Source organism: Scyliorhinus torazame, chromosome 17 (assembly GCF_047496885.1).
Source record: "Scyliorhinus torazame isolate Kashiwa2021f chromosome 17, sScyTor2.1, whole genome shotgun sequence".
NCBI classification, from domain to species: domain Eukaryota; kingdom Metazoa; phylum Chordata; class Chondrichthyes; order Carcharhiniformes; family Scyliorhinidae; genus Scyliorhinus; species Scyliorhinus torazame.
The window spans coordinates 3,460,500-3,479,178 of NC_092723.1; the positions used below are offsets into that span (position 1 = coordinate 3,460,500).

Sequence of the window (18,679 nt, forward strand, 5' to 3'; positions counted from 1 at the left end):
TTCGTATTTTCATATTTCCACTCTAACTCTTGAAGTTCGCGCAAGCTGTTTTGTTTTAAGCAAGAACCATTACTGTATTTTGAAAGTTAAATTTGTTGTAAACCATTAAGCCAATTATTTCTCTTAAAGTCTTTTGCTGGCAAGGGCTTTTTGAGAACATTTGATTTGTAACCACAAGAAGATCTTAGTCTCTTAATTATAATCAATAGACACAATAAAAGATTTTTATTTCGCATCCGAGAAGTGTATTTCTACGAAATTCTACCGAGTTTTGAAGTGTATACGAGACTACACTTAAACCGGACGGTAGATTCCTACACCTACTTATGACGAAAAAAGTTGCTTGCTCAGACAAGGGAATGTCTCAATCATAAGGGGAGCAACAAGATATCAATCATAGTACAGAACCCGGCTCAAACACAAACTGTTGAGCTCCTTGGAGCCAGTAAACCAAGGATAGCCCTTAAGTGCCTTCGAGACGGAATGTCCCAAGCATATGGGGACCACAAGATATCAACCACTGCACTGGACTTTGCTGTGTCCAATTCTCTCTAACACACAGGAGTAAGTTCCCCCAGGACACCCAGCAGAACTAAGACCTCTCCAACCACACCCAGGGCAGTGCGCCAAACCCACCAAAATGAGCTTTGACAGGAAATACCCCACCATCGAAGAGACAAAGAATTGTCAAGAGACCCAACAATTGTGCATACTGGGCGGGGGGACGATTCCCTCTCCCCCAAAACGATAGGGTGAACCGCCCGCAACCTACTCAACCAATTCAGGGTTTATAACAGTACGCTGCTCATCCAGAAGAGAAGAACTCCCCGAAGGGAGGAACACCCAAATTATCCCAGGAACGTTAGCCATTGACCAGCGCTAAATGCCTTTACAATAAAGATACTAGGGGGCAAGGCAGTGCTGCCTCAACAGAGACAAAAGCACTGCCCGCCCCATGGAAGACCCAACCACAATGAGGACACCACTCAGGAAACCACTATAAAAGACCAGGAGAAGGGTGCCTAACCCACCCATCAGTCTACCCATAAACCAAAACAGGGCTCCAACATCATAGAGGCATAACATACAGACTCTCACTTCAAAAATTCTAATGAGGGTCAGCTAACCACACCCTGGCATGCACCGGAACTCATTTCTCCCTACTCAATTAGCTCAAAAAAAATGCAAACCAAAAGGGAGAACCTCTGGCCCACTCAATCTGGCTGAATTGGTCCGTACTGAAATGAATGAATGTTCTAATTGCCTGAACATGGCGGCAGTCACCAGCTTGACAGAGCTTTGTGGAGCTGACTGCAAGACTTCTTAAAGATCACCCACTGCGTTTTAGAATGATCCAGAAGCATAAAGGTTCAGTGCCATAGTGATCTTCAGAGCCACAGGAATTGGGTATCTACCCACACAATTGGAGGCCATCTCTGGGCCGATTATCTGCCATATGCACATCATAGCTTCCCTTGAAAGCTTCAACTTTCTGTGCCGCTGGACCTCTGTCATTTCCAAGTAGTTTGAGTTGCTTGACCATCCTGGCAGCTGTATAGTGGTGTCTTCTGCAGGGGCGTGCTCCTTGTCCTTCTTGCTGTCCCTCATGAACCAGTGCCTATTGTGGTAGTCGGTATTAGGGGTATTACGGTACCGAGGTTGATGCTGTAAGACCATTGGTGTGGGAGGTACCTGAGGCAGCAAGATCATTGGTGAAGCCTGCCTGCTGATTCCGCCCAGTAAGGCGGAGTATAAGAGTCTGTGTCTCCCTAGCTGCTGCATTCTGTACCTGCACTGCTGGGGGAAACATCCAGTCCAATAAAGCCTTCAATTGTCATCCAATTTCGCTTCTGGAGTCATTGATAGAGCATCAATTTATTGGACTAGATTTTAAAGAATGGAGCTCCGAATCAAGCCGGAGTGTTTGCAACTCAGCCTCCATGGGGCAACTTTCAAACACTGGCTGGCGTGCTTCAACGGGTACCTCAGGACGGCGACGACTGCACCCACGGAGGACCAGAAGATACAAGTCCTCCACTCGAGGGTGAGCCCAGAGATCTACACCCTCATCGAGGATGCGGACGATTTAGAGGCCGCGATGGCCCTGTTGAAAGGACACTACATCTTTGTAGTGTTTATGCCCGATATCTGCTAGCGACAAATCCCTGGGGAATTGCTGGATGAATTCTACCATGCGCTTCTGGTACTATGTAGGAACTGTGACTGCCCGCAAGTTTCAGCTAGCGACCGCACAGAACTTTTAATCCGGGACGCATTAGTTGCAGGTATGCTGTCCTCCCAAATCCGTCAGCGGCTGCTAGAGAAAGAGACACTAGGCCTCAAGGAGGCACAGGCCCTTGCTAGCTACCTGGATGTGGCCTCCCGAAACGCCCGCGAGTACATCCCCGACCGCGCGGCAGCCCCTTAGGCAGCGTGGAAACAGCCCGCGGCCGGCCCCGATGCATCCCCCATACCCCCCACATGCTTGTGCCGCATGGCTACCAGGCAACCCTGGGGGGCCCCGCTGTTATTTTTGCGGGCAAGCCAAGCACCCCCAGCAGCGCTGCCCGGCCCGTTCCTCCACCTGCAAAGGTTGTGGCAAAAAGGGCCATTTCATGGCGGTATGCCAGACCTGGGTGGTCGCTGCTGCTCTCCGGGGGTGAACCGGGGCTGCCACCACAACTCTCACCACGGGCCACGTGCGGGCCGCGGGCACCGCCATCTTCATTTTCCTGAGCCACGTGCGGGCCCCGGGCGCCGCCATCTTGTTCCCCAGGGACCACGTGCAATGCGTGGGCTCCGCCACCTTGCCCACCCTCAGCCATGTGCGACCCCGTGCGCGCCTCCACCCCGATTCGGATGACCACACACCGCCCAAAGGAAATCTTCAACTTTTACCACGACTCGCTTTGGTGATCCTGGACCAGTCTCGGCCCCGAGTGCTCTCGACCGCGACGACGACCGTGCTCATCAACGGGCGCAAAACATCCTGCCTGATCGACTCTGGGAGCACAGAGAGCTTCATACACCCCAACATGGTAAGGCTCTGTTCTCTTCCCATACACCCAGTTAACCAAAAAATCTCCCTGGCCCGGATCCGGGTCTCACTCTGTAGAGATCAAGGGGTTCTCCGTAGCTAACCTCACGGCCCAGGGAAGGGAACAAAAACATTTCCGACTCTACGTCCTTCCTTACCTCTGCGCTGCCACGCTCCTCGGGTTAGACTTCCAATGCAACCTCCAGAGCTTAACCTTTAAATTCAGCGGCCCTATACCCCCCCTCACTGTCTGCAGCCTCGCGACCCTCAAGGTCGGCCCGCCTTCCCTTTTTGCGAACCTCACCCCAGATAGCAAACCAGTCGCCACCAGGAGCAGAAGGTATAGTGCCCAAGACCGGACCTGCTGCGGGAATACATCATTGAGGCCAGCAACAGCCCCTGGAGAGCTCAAGTATCGGTTGTAAAGACCGGGGAGAAGCACAGGATGGTCATCGATTATAGTCAGACCATCAACAGGTATACGCAGCACGACGCGTACCCTCTCCCCCGCATGTCTGATTTGGTCAATCAGATTGCACAATACAAGGTCTTTTCCACTGTGGACATCAAATCCGCCTACCACCAGCTCCCTATCCGCCCGGGTGACCGCTAATACACTGCATTCGAAGCAGATGGGCGGCTCTACCACTTCCTAAGGGTTCCCTTCGGCGTCACAAATGGAGTCTCGGTCTTCCAATGGGAGATGGACCAAATGGTTGACTGGTACGGTTTGCGGGCCACGTTTCCGTACCTCGACAACGTCACCATCTGCGACCACGACCAGCAGGACCACGACAGCAACCTCTGAAAATTCCTCCATACCGCAAAAATCCTTAATCTCATCTACAACAAAGACAAATGCGTGTTCAGCACTGACCGTCTAGCCATCCTCGGCTACATAGTGCATGGTGGAGTCATAGGCCTAGATCCCAAATGCATGCGCCCCCTCATGGAGTTTCCCCTCCCCCACTGCTCCAAGTCCCTGAAACGCTGCCTGGGATTTTTTTCATATTACGCCCAGTGGGTCCCCAATTATGCGGACAAGGTCCGCCCACTAATCCAATCTACGGTTTTTCCCCTGTCGGCAGAGGCCCGCCAGGCCTTCAGCCGCATAAAGGCGGACATCGCAAAGGCCACGATGTACGCAATCGATGAATCCCTTCCATTCCAAGTCGAGAGCGACGCGTCCGACGTAGCTCTTGCGGCCACCCTCAACCAATCGGGCAGGCCTGTGGCCTTCTTCTCACGCACCCTCCATGCTTCAGAAATCCGTCATTCCTCCGTTGAAAAGGAGGCCCAGGACATAGTAGAAGCTGTACGGCACTGGAGGCATTACCTGTCAGGCAGGAGATTCACGCTCCTCACTGACCAACGGTCGGTTGCTATCATGTTCGATAATGCACAGCGGGGCAAGTTAAAGAACGATAGGACCGAGCTCTCCACCTACAACTATGAGATCTTGTATCATCCCGGGAAGCTAAACGAGCCTCCTGATGCCCTATCCCGCAGCACATGTGCCAAGGCACAAGTGGACCGACTCCGGGCCCTCCATGAGGACCTCTGCCACCCGGGGGTCACACGATTCTTCCATTTTATCAAGACCCGTAACCTCCCCTACTCCATCGAGGAGGTCAGGACCGCCACCAGGAACTGCCAAATCTGCACGGAGTGCAAGCCGCACTTCTACAGGCCAGAGAAAGCGCACCTGGTAAAGGCTTCCCCGTCCCTCTGAACGCCTCAGTATGGTCTTCAAAGGGCCCCTCCCCTCCACCGACCGCAACACATACTTCCTGAACGTGATTGATGAGTACTCCCATTTCCCATTCGCCATCCCCTGCCCCGAGATGACCACAGCCACTGTCATAAAAGCCCTCCACAGTATCTTTACGCTGTTCAGTTTCCCCGCCTACGTACACAGCAATAGGGGGTCCTCCTTCATGAGCGACGAACTGCGTCAATTCCTGCTCAGCAAGGGCATTGCCTTGAGCAGGACGACCAGTTATAACCCCCGGGGAAACGGACAGGTAGAGAGGGAGAACGGAATGGTCTGGAAGACCGTCCTACTGGCCCTAGGGTCCAGGAATCTCCCAGTCTCCCTCTGGCAGGAGGTCCTCCCCAATGCACTCCACTCCATCCGATCACTGCTGTGTACCACGACCAACGAAACGCCTCATGAGAACGTCTCATTGTCTTCCCTCGGACGTCCTCCTCCGGGATCTCACTCCCAACCTGGCTGGCAGCTCCTGGACTCATCCTGCTCTGCAAAAACATGCGGGCGCACAAGTTGGTCCCATTGGTCAAGAGGGTCCACCTCCTTCTCGCTAACCCTCTGTACGCCTACGTGGCGTACCTCGACGGCCGACAGGAAATGGTCTTCCTACTGAACCTGGCGCCCACTGGATCTCCACCCCCCCCACCCACCTACCTCACCCTCCCTCCCACCGGTGCACCCCACGGCCGCCCCCTTCCCAGGTGGATCGGTTCTCCCACTGGTCCCATCTAGGGGTGTTGAAGCTACCGAAGAAGCCAAAGTCACGCTCCCAGAGTCACGGATGCCCGAGCTGGCGCCTGCATCACCGCCAAAACTGCGATGTTCATAGAGGACGACCAGGGCCCCCGATTGACTAATTGCTTCATTTTGATATGTACATGTAAATAAATACTGTAAATAGTTGTGACATATAACAAGGCAAAACACTGTACCACCGACGGGTACCACCATAACCTCCACCTCTACCACTGTATAACGCGAGATCACCACCCCCGCCGGACTCTTTTTTTTTTTAACAGGGGGTGAATGTGGTAGTCGGTATTAGGGGTATTACGGTACCTAGGTTGATGCTGTAAGACCAATGGTGTGGGAGGTACCTGAGAAAGCAAGACCATTGGTGAAGCCTGCCTGCTGGTTCCGCCCAGTAAAGCGTCTGTATCTCTCTAGCTGCTGTATTCTGTACCTCCGCTGCTGGGGGCAACATCTAGTCCAATAAAGCTTTCAATTGTCATCCAATCTCGCTTCTGGAGTCATTGATTGAGCATTACATACACCTCTGCAAGAGATGGATCCCTGCGACCACCAGGCCAGGCCTCCTCCATTTTTCCCTGCCCTCCTCAGAGGAGAAGGTGAAACATCCTAAGTAAACAATACACAATTATGGGAATGAACATGGGGCTGACTCACGCACAAAGGGAACAAAACCTCTCGTGTCAGAGGACAGCAATATCCAGAGAGCTCCACATTGTGCTGAGCCCAACACAGAAATCTCTCTCTCAAAACCACAAAACACCAACTCTGCTCTCTCCCTGAAACTCCAAACTCCTCATACTGTATTTGCTCCATTCCCCTTTTATCCTGCCCTTGAATGTAGCCCTTGAATCTAAAAAGTTGAAAATTGGTTGGGCCACTTGCTCGCATTTCCCATGTACCGAACTTGAAATTGCACAGGGAACGTAAAATCTTGGTCAATTGAGGATTTAATCCCCTCAACAACTGGACAATTGTCGGCTGGCAAGCAGCCAAAGCACACCTGTGTCCACTGACCAAAATATCGCTCAAATGCATGGTGATGTCCTGATACGTGTCCGACGTCATCATGCGCTATTTAACGTGCTTACAGGTCGGACGTGCAGACGTAAAACTCTACCCTTGGTGTTTAATTCAGGATTCCTTTTTTTTAGGACACTCTGGTTTGGGGCGGAACTCATCTGATAACGCCCAACAGTACACCCCATATATCCCAAAACCGCTCAACTCAGGAATTAACTGTGCCCATCGAATGCCCAGGGAGCTGTCGCCCCAGAATTCATACTGTACCGATTCAATCAGGCACATAACACAAAAAAAATATTGGATCCAATAGTGTCAGTAGGCAAAAGACTTGCAGCAACATCTATAGTCATGTAAAATACCTCTGGAGTCCACGGCGTAGTCCCAACCATCATGGAACAGTCCTTCAAAATCAACGCCACGCTCACAAACGAGAGTCCAAAAGGTCAGCGACCAACTCCAATAAGGACTTCCCAGTAAACCATTCTGCCACAGCAAGCTGGCATCGCAAAAGGACTGCCAATGGAAACGGACAAAAATGATGTGCAACCATCACCAGAATTCACCCTGGTGATGTCACCTCCTGTGCTGCTGGATACATCAGACCCCGGAATTTTCCCAGCACACGCGCTTTACAAGGCGGCTGCAAACCGCGGCTCGACGTTCACCTGCCATTTCAATACAGGTTCCAAAAAAAGGCCTTGCAGCAAACCAAAAGTCCGTTCCTCAGTACTCACTCTTAAAAGAAATTGAGGGAAGGAGGCGAAGAGCTTCAATTCATCCTGGTTCGCCAATGAAATAAACGGCAAAGGGGGAGTCCGAAGATTTTGTAAGAAAGACATTTATTCAGCATCGCAGCATTCACACAGGACCCGGTTACATATCTCAGGGTCCTCACTCCTTTCTGTCGCTGCTACAGCAGTTGACCTGGTTAACTCTCAGCCCAATCGGCACTCGGGATCAATCATCTCCAGCTGGATGAGTCCCATGTAGGGTTATAACACATATTTTTATCTTTCACGTCTCCACCGTGAAACTAGTGTCCCACTGTTACTCTGGCAGTAGCCTTAGTGAAAAGGAGGAAATGACCTCAGTTTTCGTCTTTTATAGTGTATTTTTAATTTAAACTCAAGCTTCACATCAGCTAGTTTTGATTTAAGTTACCTTTTGTTGTGTCATTTATGAACTCAGCTCATCACCTAAGTTGCTCAATGAAAAGAATTTAAACTGCGTGTGTCAGATTGAAATTAAACTTCCTTTTGTGCACAAAAGTAGAATACAATTTTTGCTGCAACAGAGGAATGATTGAACTAATCCTCGCCAATTTGTAAGTTACACAGCACAAACCAGATCTGTAATTAAAACTAAATTACACTTACTTTGAGATTTCAGGTATTTCATAACTAGCATCAATGTTATCTTTACCAGCAGCCACAGCAATAGTAAGCAGTAGTCTGGCTCTTCCTGTTTTTTTTGCTTCTTTTGTAAACGCTTTTTTCAATTCCTGGGGGAAACAAAATATTGGGGTAAATGAATAGGATGGGAATAGAGGGATATGGTCCCTGGAAGGGTAAGGGGCTTTAGTTTAGAAGGGCAGCATAGTCGGTGCAGGTTTGGAGGGCTGAAGGGTCTGTTCCTGAGCTGAAATTTCCTTTGTTCTAAATCTGAGATCTCATGATCTAAGCAGGGAGCAGTAGTTACAGGTATCATGGGCATAATTGTGGCTTGCAGTATTTTACCTACAGCCAGCCCAGCTTCCCAACGGAAATGCAAGAGACCTGACTTTAACCCAGCCTGTCCAGTTCTGGTTAAAATTCTTGAAAGGATCATGCTACATTTCATCTTAATGAAACATATTCCAGGCATAAGAGTTCTGGCTGCCCAAGGCTTAGTTAATATTTTGAAATGATAATCTGATGATGTCATCTGTCCCACAAAGCAGATGAGAAATTCCCGCTAACTTCTGACGGTCTCCCGTGTAGATGCATTTGATGTTTAGCGAGTTGGTCACACCACAGGTGAAAGGTACTGAGGGAGATAGAAAATGGGTGACCAAAAGACAGAGCAAGAGTAGGAAGGCAGTGCAGGTGTCCCCTGCGGTCATCTCCCTGCAAAACAGATATACCGCTTTGGATATTGTTGAGGGAGATGGCTCACCAGGGGAAGGCAGCAGCAGCCAGGTTCATAGCACCGTGGCTGGCTTTGCTGTGCAGCTGGGCAGGAAGATGAATGGCAGGGCTATAATGATAGGGGACTCAATCGTAAGGGGAATAGACAGGCGGTTCTGCGGACACAATCGAGACTCCAGGATGGTATGTTGCCTCCCTGGTGCAAGGGTCAAAGATGTCTCGGAGCGGCTGCAGGACATTCTGGCGGGGGGGGGGGGGGGGGGCGTGAAAAGCCAGCTGTCGTGGTGCACATAGGCACCAACGATATAGGTAAAAAACGGGACGAGGGCCTACAAGCTGAATTCAGGGAGTTAGGAGTTAAACTAAAAAGTAGGACCTCAAAGGTAGTAATCTCAGGATTGCTACCAGTGCCACAAGCTAGTCAGAGTAGGAATGTCAGGATAGATAGGATGAATGTGTGGCTCGAGAGATGGTGCAAGAGGGAGGGATTCAAATTCCTGGGGCATTGGAACCGGTTCTGGGGGGGGTGGGACCAGTACAAACCGGACGGTCCGCCCCTGGGCAGGACTGGAACTGATGTCCTGGGGTGGGGTGTTTGCTAGAGCTGTTGGGGAGGGTTTAAACTAATGTGACAGGGGGGTGGGAACCGATGCAGGAAGTTGGAAGGTAGTAAAACAGGGACAGAAACAAAAGGCAGTAAGGGGGAAAGTGTAAGGCAGAGAAGCCATAGTCAAAAATCAAAAAGTGCGACAGTACAAGGTACAGTGACTGAGGGGAGCTCAGTGAATACGACCAGGAATACGAAAAGGAATAAAACGGGAAGTAAAAAAATTAATGGCAAACGAAGCGGCAGGTTGTTACATGAAGATATGGGTTCAACGACAAGGAAAATTAGGAGAAATGTTAAGAGGAAATATAACTTAGGAGAGGTTACTGATCAAGGTGTTAAGATTCAGAACAGAGGTAAAAAAAACAACATAAGTGTACTTTACCTGAATGCTCGTAGTATTCGGAATAAGGTAAATGAGTTGATGGCGCAAACCATCGTGAATGACTATGATTTAGTGGCCATTACTGAAACATGGTTAAAGGATGCTCACGACTGGGAGTTAAATATCCAAGGGTATCAAACTATTCGGAAGGACAGAGTGGATGGTAAGGGAGGTGGTGTAGCTCTATTAATTAAGGATGACATCCGGGCAATAGTAAGGGATGACATCGGTGCTATGGAGGATAAGGTTGAATCCATTTGGGTGGAAATCAGGAATAGTAAGGTGATAGATAGTTTTTTGAAGAATAAAGAGATTAAGGGTTATGGTGTTCGGGCCGGAAAGTGGAGCTGAGTCCACAAAAGATCAGCCATGATCTCATTGAATGGTGGACCAGGATCGAGGGGCCAGATGGCCTACTCCTGCTCCTAGTTCTTATGTGGCCTGCGAGTTAAAATGGTCCCGGTTTCACACTCAACTATTTGTGGGGATTCTTAACCAGCATGTTAAGATCATGCAGATACCGCTTAAATTCTGCAACTAAACCATTTATTTTCTGCTGTTTCATTTCTTTAAGAGCAAGTACATTTGATATTTTTGAAATTAATTCATTGGACGGGGAATGCATGCAGGGCCAGCATTTATTGCCGATCTCTCATTGGCCTTGAGCTGAGGGGCTCTCTAGGCCATTTCTGAGGGCATTTTAAGAGTCAACCACATTGCTGTGGGTCTGCAGACAAACACATATAAACCAGAACAGGTAAGGATGGCAGCTTCCTTTGCTAATGGACATGAGTGAACTAGGTCGAACGGCCTCCCGGCACCTTATCGGCCTCGCAGAGGAGACCCCAGCCAAGCGCCATTCAGCACTGATTCCCACAACGGGGACCAGGCAGAACGGCAATGATGGGGGCGGGGGAGGGGGGTCTCCCAGGTGATCGGAGGTCCCCGGGTAGTTGGCCTCTGGGCAGACTGACACCCTGACACTGCTGGTGCCACCCAGGCACCTTGGCACTGCCAGCCTGCCGCTGCCACCCTGACAGTGCCCAGGTGACATTGCCAGTTTGCCACATCAGGGATCGGGCCCGGGGATGCTCTGCCAGCATGTGGTGGGGTGCAGGGCTCAAGGATCCCCCAAAAGGTGAGTTGGGGCGTGGGGGGTGGGGGGGTCGAGAGATCGTGGCCCCATTTAAAAATGATGCTCTGATCTCTTCCTGTACTGAGCAGCTCTGCTCAGCAAAGTGTGGCCTCGGCGGGATACTCCCTGACAGGGGGCCGATGAAAAGAATGCCGTTAGATAGTGGGGTCGTTCCCGGCGCTTGATTCCTGCCCAGAACGGACTTTACTCATTAAATCGCGCCCATAGTATTTGGTATGTTTTAGAAGTGTGTAGCGCACAATGACTTACGAGAGACGAGAAGTGATGAAGTCGATTCAGGCTTTATTAAGCGAGACTTGTCCCCAGCAGTTCAGCAACAGAATGAAGCGGCGGGGAGAAGCTCGGGTTCTTATACTCCGCCTTCAGGGCGGAGCTAGGAGTCAGCAGCCAACCAGGACCCGGGATCTGTCAGCCAATAGCATCACGGCTTCACAGTCCCACATGACCCCTAACACATACCACCACATTCACCCTTTGTTAAAAAGGAACCCGGCGGGGTGGTGGTTCGCATGGTGGTAGGGGTTTACAAGGCTGGCCCTGGAAGGAAAATTTCGGACATGTTACTACAGTTTTAGCCCTACACTGGGCTATGTACAAGTTTGTGAAACTATTTACAATATTAGCAAGAAAAAACATTTTTTGTTACAATACAACATTCTTGGTGTCATGCGGATGCCACGAGTCGAGCGGGCGGTCTGGTCTACCTCGTCGATCGCCTCAGCCCCGGTGGTGGTGTAGGTGCATGTTCAGGCGTTGTCGTCTCCGGGAGCGTTTCGGTGTTTGTTCCTGTTTCACTCCTGGGCGGGCACGGGAGGAGGACCGATCTCCCCGGGAAGGGGGCGGTCGCGGGGTGCGCCGGTGGCAGGGAGGGGATGATCGGTGTCGTGGGGGTGTGTGTGTTGCCGGCGGGCGCCAGGTCCCGCAGGGAGACCGTGTCCTGTCGTCCGTCGGGGTACGCCACGTAGGCGTAGGCGTACTGCGGGTTCGCGTGGAGAAGGTGAACCCTCTCGACCAACGGGTCCGATTTGTGCGCCCGCACATGTTTCCACAGCATGATGGGTCCTGGGGCCGCCAGCCAGGTCGGCAGCGACGTTCCGGAGGAGGACTTCCTGGGGAAGACAAGGAGGCGCTCATGAGGCGTTTGGTTAGTGGTGGTACACAGCAGCGACCGGATGGAGTGGAGAGCATCCGGGAGTACCTCCTGCCACCGGGAAACTGGGAGATCCCTCGACCGTAGGGCCAGCAGGACGGTCTTCCAGACCGTGCCGTTCTCCCTCTCTACTTGCCCATTCCCCCGGGGGTTGTAGCCTGCTCGAGACTATGCCCTTGCTGAGCAGGAGCTGGCGCAGCTCGTCACTCATGAAGGAGGACCCCCTGTCGCTATGGGCAACCGAACAGTGTGAATATGGTGCCAAGGGCTTTAATGACTGTGGCCGCTGTCATGTCGGGGCAGGGGATGGCGAAGGGGAAATGAGAGTACTCGTCCACCACGTTCAGGAAGTATGCGTTGCGGTCAGTGGAGGGGAGGGGCCCTTTGAAATCCAAACTGAGGCGTTCAAAGGGGCGGGAAGCCTTGATCAGGTGCGCTCTATCCGGCCTGAAAAAGTGCGGTTTGCACTCTGCGCAGATGTGGCAGTTCCTGGTGACTGTACGGACCTCCTCCAGAGTAGTGGAGGTTGCGGGACTTTACGAAATGGTAGAATCGAGTGACCCCCGGGTGGCAGAGGTCCTCGTGGAGGGCTTGGAGGCGGTCTATTTGTGCGTTGGCACATGTGCCGCGGGATAGGGCATCGGAAGGCTCGTTCAGCTTTCCGGGACGGTACAAGATCTCATAGTTGAAGGTGGAGAGCTCGATCCTCCACCTTAAGATCTTGTCATTTTTAATTTTGCCCCGCTGTGCATTATCGAACATGAAGGCTACCGTCCGTTGGTCGGTGAGGAGAGTGAATCTCCTGCCGGCCAGGTAATGCCTCCAATGTCGCACAGCTTCCACTATGGCTTGGGCTTCCTTTTCCACTGAGGAGTGGCGGATTTCTGAGGCGTGGAGGGTCCGGGAGAAAAAGGCCACGGGTCTGCCCGCTTGGTTAAGGGTGGCCGCCAGAGCTACGTCGGATGCGTCGCTCTTGACCTGGAAGGGGAGGGACTCGTCGATGGCGCGCATCGTGGCCTTTGCGATATCCGCTTTGATGCGGCTGAAGGCCTGGCGAGCCTCTGTCGACAGGGGGAAGGTAGTGGACTGTATTAGCAGGCGGGCCTTGTCTGCATACTGGGGGACCCACTGGGCGTAATATGAAAAGAAACCCAGGCAACGTTTCAGGGCTTTGGAGCAGTGGGGGAGGGGAAATTCCATAAGGGGGCGCATGCGTTCGGGGTCGGGGCCTATTATCCCATTGCGCACTACGTATCCCAGGATGGCCAACCGGTTTGTGCTAAAAACGCACTTTTCCTCGTTGTATGTGAGGTTCAGGGCGTTAGCGATCTGGAGGAATTTTTGGAGGTTGGCGTCGTGGTCCTGCTGATCGTGGCCGCAGATGGTTACGTTGTCGAGATACGGGAACGTGGCCTGCAACCCGTGCTGGTCAACCATTCGGTCCATCTCCCGTTGGAAGACCGAGACCCCGTTTGTGACACCAAATGGGACCCTTAGGAAGTGGTATAGACGCCCGTCTGCCTCGAAGGCTGTGTACTTGCGGTCACCTGGGCGGATGGGGAGCTGGTGGTAGGCGGACTTGAGGTCCACGGTGGAGAAAACCTTATACTGGGCAATCCGATTTACCATGTCGGATATGCGGGGGAGAGGGTACGCATCTAGCTGTGTGTACCTGTTGATGGTCTGACTATAGTCTACGACCATCCTTTGCTTCTCCCCGGTCTTTACTACTACCACCTGGGCTCTCCAGGGACTATTGCTGGCCTGGATTATGCCTTCCTTCAGCAACCGCTGGACTTCAGACCGAATAAATATCCGGTCCTGGGTGCTGTACCGTCTGCTCCTAGTGGCGACGGGTTTGCAATCCGGGGTGAGGTTTGCAAACCAGGACGGCGGTTCAACCTTGAGGGTTGCGAGGCCGCAGATAGTGAGTGGGGGTATTGGGCCGCCAAATTGAAATGTTAGGCTCTGCAGGTTACACTGGAAATCTAATCCCAGTAATGTGGGCGCGCAGAGTTGGGGAAGGACGTAGAGCCTGTAGTTCTTAAACTCCCTCCCTTGCACTGTTAGGTTCGCGATGCAGAACCCTTTGATCTCTACGAAGTGGGATCCTGCAGCTAGGGAAATCTTTTGCGTGCTTGGATGGACGGTCAGAAAACAGCGTCTTACCGTGTCTGGGTGAATAAAACTTTCAGTGCTCCCGGAGTCGATCAGGCATGGTGTCTCGTGTCTGTTGATCAGCACCGTCGTTGTCGTCGTCTGGAGCGTCCGGGGCCGTGATTGATCCAGAGTCACCAAAGCCAGTCGTGGTAGTAGTGTCGCGGCGTCTTCTTCGGACCCCGTGGAGCCGTCGATGCTGGGGTCCTTTGTTGTCAACCAAGATGGTGGCGTCCATGAATCGCACGCGGCCGGGGGTGGACAAAATGGCCACCCCCATGGATCGCACGTGGTCGGACAAAATGGCCGCCCCCATGAATCGCACGTGGCTGGGGGGTCACAAGATGGCGGCGCCCATCCTCCCCTCGTGGTGCCCGGGACCCAAAATGGCGGCACCCGCGGGTCGCACATGGGGCGCTGGGGGGGCTGGGGAGCGTTTGGGATATGCTGAGCTCGTTCTTCTCCGGGGATTGCGGCGACCCCCCGGGACCGGCACACTGCCGCGTAATGGCCCTTCTTGCCACAGCTTTTACAAATAGCTGCGCGGGCCGGGCAGCGCTGCCGGGGGTGTTTCGCTTGCCCGCAGAAATAGCAGCGGGCCCCCCCGGGATGGTCTGGCGCTTTAACCGCGCAAGCCTGCGAGGGGGGGGGGGGATTTGTTGCGACGGGGGTCCACGGAGCCCAAGGGGCTGCTGCGCGGTCGGGGCCGTAGGCGCGGGCGTTTTGCGAGGCCACATCTAGGGAAGCTGCAAGGGCCCGTGCCTCAAAGTCCTAGCGACTCTCTTTCTAAAAGTCTTTGGCGGATTTGGGGAGAGTTCATACCTGCCACAAAAGAATCGCGAATTAGCATGTCCGTGTGTTCGATCGCGTTCACCGGCGGGCAGCTGCAGCCCCGTCCCAAAATTAGCAGCACGGCCTGGAATTCTTCTAGCGATTCTCCGGGACTTTGCCGTCTCGTTGCGAGTTGGTGGCGCGCGTAGACCTGGTTCACGGGCCAAACGTAGATACCCTTCAGTAATGCGAGCGCCGTCGGGAAATCCTCTGCGTCTTCTATGAGAGGGTAACTTTCCGGGCTTACCCTCGAATGCAGGACCTGCATTTTCTGGTCTTCTGTGATCCGGCCGGGGGCCGTTCGGAGGTAGCCTTCAAAACATGCTTGCCAGTGTTTAAATACTGCTGCTGAGTTCGCTGCGTGGGGGCTGATCCGCAGGCATTCCAGGGCGATCCGGAGCTCCATCGTCTTTTAAGCTCGCTTAATAAATTGTAGCGCACAATGACTTACGAGAGAGACGAAAAGTGATGAAGTCGATTCAGGCTTTATTAAGCGAGACTTGTCCCCAGCAGTTCAGCAACAGAATGAAGCGGCGGGGAGAAGCTCGGGTTCTTATACTCCGCCTTCAGGGCGGAGCCAGGAGTCAGCAGCCAACCAGGACCCGGGATCTGTCAGCCAATAGCATCACGGCTTCACAGTCCCACATGACCCCTAATACATTTGGGGCAGCACGGTAGCCTTGTGGATAGCACAATTGCTTCACAGCTCCAGGGTCCCAGGTTCGATTCCGGCTTGGGTCACTGTCTGTGCGGAGTCTGCACATCCTCCCCGTGTGTGCGTGGGTTTTCTCCGGGCGCTCCGGTTTCCTCCCACAGTACAAAGATGTGCAGGTTAGGTGGATTGGCCATGATAAATTGCCCTTAGTGTCCAAAATTGCCCTTAGTGTTGGGTGGGGTTACTGGGTTATGGGGATAGGGTGGAGATGTTGACTTTGGGTAGGGTGCTCTTTCCAAGAGCCGGTGCAGACTCGATGGGCCGAATGGCCTCCTTCTGCACTGTAAATTCTATCAGTCTATGACATACCACCACAAAGTGAAAGCTGTTCTTCTTACCAAAATCAAAGCAGTAAACAGTTTTTTGTTTTCTGGTGGGTTTCCTGGAGAACCTGGATACTCCCAATCCAGATCAAAACCATCAAAATCATACTTCTTCAGAAAGTGAATCACAGAGTGGCTGAATGTTGCTCTGTTTGTCGGAGTCGACACCATTCTGGTAAAACTAGGAAGGAGGCAGAGGGTTCAGAGGAAATTTTAAAAGTGGCGGTGTTATTTTATTCACATTTAACACAATCTAAACATGAAACTTCATGCAGTGCAACATATTCTATTTTAACATTCATAAAAATTGCATATTTTACATAAAAAAACAAACAACAAACATCTTTTCAACAGGTTTAAATAAAAAGCATTATTTTCTGATTCTAATAGTCTGCAACTCAATCGTCTGGATTCTCCGTTCCTGTAGCTAAGTGCCGACACCAACGGAGGACCCGTGTTTCACGGTCGGGCATACAGAGCATCCATCACCACTCGGATGCACTTGTCGACTGAGGATTTTGAAATGCCACAAGTCCCTGAAATAATCCAGTAGCCAAAAGGTTCAGGGCTGCAGTGAGCTGCAAGGCCACAAGGAGTGGGTATCCTCCTCCTCCATGAGGTGCCAGGTCCTTGGTCAACCAGAGTCCTCAGTGGCACATGGTGCCTGACAGCTCAATGGAAGAACAAACAGATCCTTTACACACGGGATCTCCTTCTCCGCTGTCTTCTGCCTCTCCCTCCTTGGCCTAATGGGAAGTCGGGATTTACATAGAAAATAGGAGCAGGAGGCCAGTCAGCCCTTTGTGCCTACTCCGCCATTCATTGTGATCATGGATGATCATCCAACTCAATAGCCTGTTCCTGCCTTCCCCCAAATCCTTTCATCCCTTTTGCCCCAGAAGCTATATCTAACACCTTGTTGAAAACATGTTTTGGCCTCAACTATTTCTGTGGTAGCGAATTCCACAGGCTCACCACTCTGGGTGAATAAATTTATCCTCATCTGTCCTAAATGGTCTTTCCCGTATCCTCAGACTGTGACCCCTGGTTCTGGACACTCCCACCATTGGGAATATCTTTCCTGCATCAACTCTGTCTAGTCCTGTTAGAATTTTATAGGTTTCTATGAGAGCCTGACCAATGGCCCCTCTGTTGTTTTAGCGCAGGCTCCAGCCTGGGTTGTCCTTGTTGGAGTTGGCGACATCTGTCCCACCTCCAGAACAGTATTTAAGATGATTGCCAGCTCACTGGCTCCATCTTGATAAAACTCAATAATCTGGGAAGGGGAGGCAGTCAGTTAGGTCATCGATTCCATGACCCTCAATCCCTCCCAAAACCCCTTGTCCTCATGATCCTGGAGGATAACAGTCTTACACTGTCTCTGGTAGTCAACGTCACCCCTATTAGCTACTGCCCTTATCACATTGTTGCTTAAGGACTCAAACCCTATCCCTGACTTGGAGAACGAGGGCAGTTGAGAGTGGTGAAGGATAAATGACAATGGCCAACTGGTTGGACGACCATGACTTGCTGGAATGTAAGCAGGTACAAAGTCTCTCAGAGGCAGAGAAGGGCAACACTAATATACACCTTTGAAACTGAGGGTTAGACATCCTGCCATCTTATTACTGTTATGCCTTTACACTGAATGCACCTGGGCAGCCACTGCATGACCCATATTGCTCACCCCCCAAAAAAAAAATTACTGTCCCACCTTCTCTCTCTAGGTTGCATGCAGCCAGCCCCTTAGAACATAGAATATACAGTGCAGAAGGAGGCCATTCGGCCCACTGAGTCTGCACCGACCCACTTAAGCCCTCACTTCCACCCCACCCCGTAACCTAATAACCCCTCTTAATCGTTTTGGTCACTAAGGGCAATTTATCATGGCCAATCCACCTAACCTACACGTCTTTAGACTGTGGGAGGAAACCGGAGCACCCGGAGGAAATCCACGCAAACACAGGGAGAACGTGCAGACTCCGCACAGACAGTGATCCAGCGGGGAATCGAACCTGGGACCCTGGCGCTGTGAAGCCACAGTGCTATCCATTGTGCTACCGTGCTGCCTACAGTTTTATTACTCCCTTCTGCCCAAATAAGGATCCCCTGTGCCCTAGGGAGTCAGTTTTCTGGCGTTCAGTCTGAAAATTCAACACTGGCTACGAAAGTTCACCGTACAAGAACTCTTTCACTCTAACATCTGAGTTTTGCCAGTTGCTTGGATGGGGAAAAAATCATCTCCAGCAACCCACAGAGCTTTCATAATGCAGAATGAAAAAAAGAACATTGAAAAAAAAAGTGAGTTCAGCCTGGCCCCAGGACTGCAATTGAGGATGCTCTTGAGAGTTAATACGACGAGAAATACATTGTCAACAATCTCCATAGGTCCTACGAGGAAGACAGCAGTTGGCTAAACTGCAGAGGCTCGTAAAAGTTAATGTAATGTGAAATTGAATATGAACAAGTGGAGAGAGGTACGCATCTCCTCCCTCCCTCTCGGAGTTTATGGCCCCTGGTTCCCATTTTTAAACACCAGTAGTAATTGGCGACAGCTTGACATCCTGCTGGTGGGTGGGAAGTTTCCGTGAGGCCAGAACATCTGACCTTAATCTTACAAATGAGATTACAATGAATTCAAATGC

At 51.7% G+C, this 18,679-nt stretch overlaps 1 protein-coding gene and 1 long non-coding RNA gene across 2 annotated transcripts in view; one reads left to right on the forward strand and one right to left on the reverse strand.

Annotated features, from left to right (window-relative positions):
- The window catches only part of LOC140393648 (uncharacterized), a 74,754-nt gene that overhangs the window by 37,856 nt on the left and 18,219 nt on the right, over positions 1-18,679 (forward strand). The gene's annotated exons all lie outside the window — the stretch shown is intronic.
- The window catches only part of LOC140393646 (acidic mammalian chitinase-like), an 89,294-nt gene that overhangs the window by 24,685 nt on the left and 45,930 nt on the right, over positions 1-18,679 (reverse strand). The window contains exons 6-7 of the mRNA XM_072479926.1: positions 16,050-16,215; positions 7,961-8,085 (exon numbers count right to left, since the gene is read on the reverse strand). Of these exons, the coding sequence (XP_072336027.1) occupies positions 7,961-8,085; positions 16,050-16,215 (291 nt within the window). The remainder of the gene's footprint in view (positions 1-7,960; positions 8,086-16,049; positions 16,216-18,679) is intronic.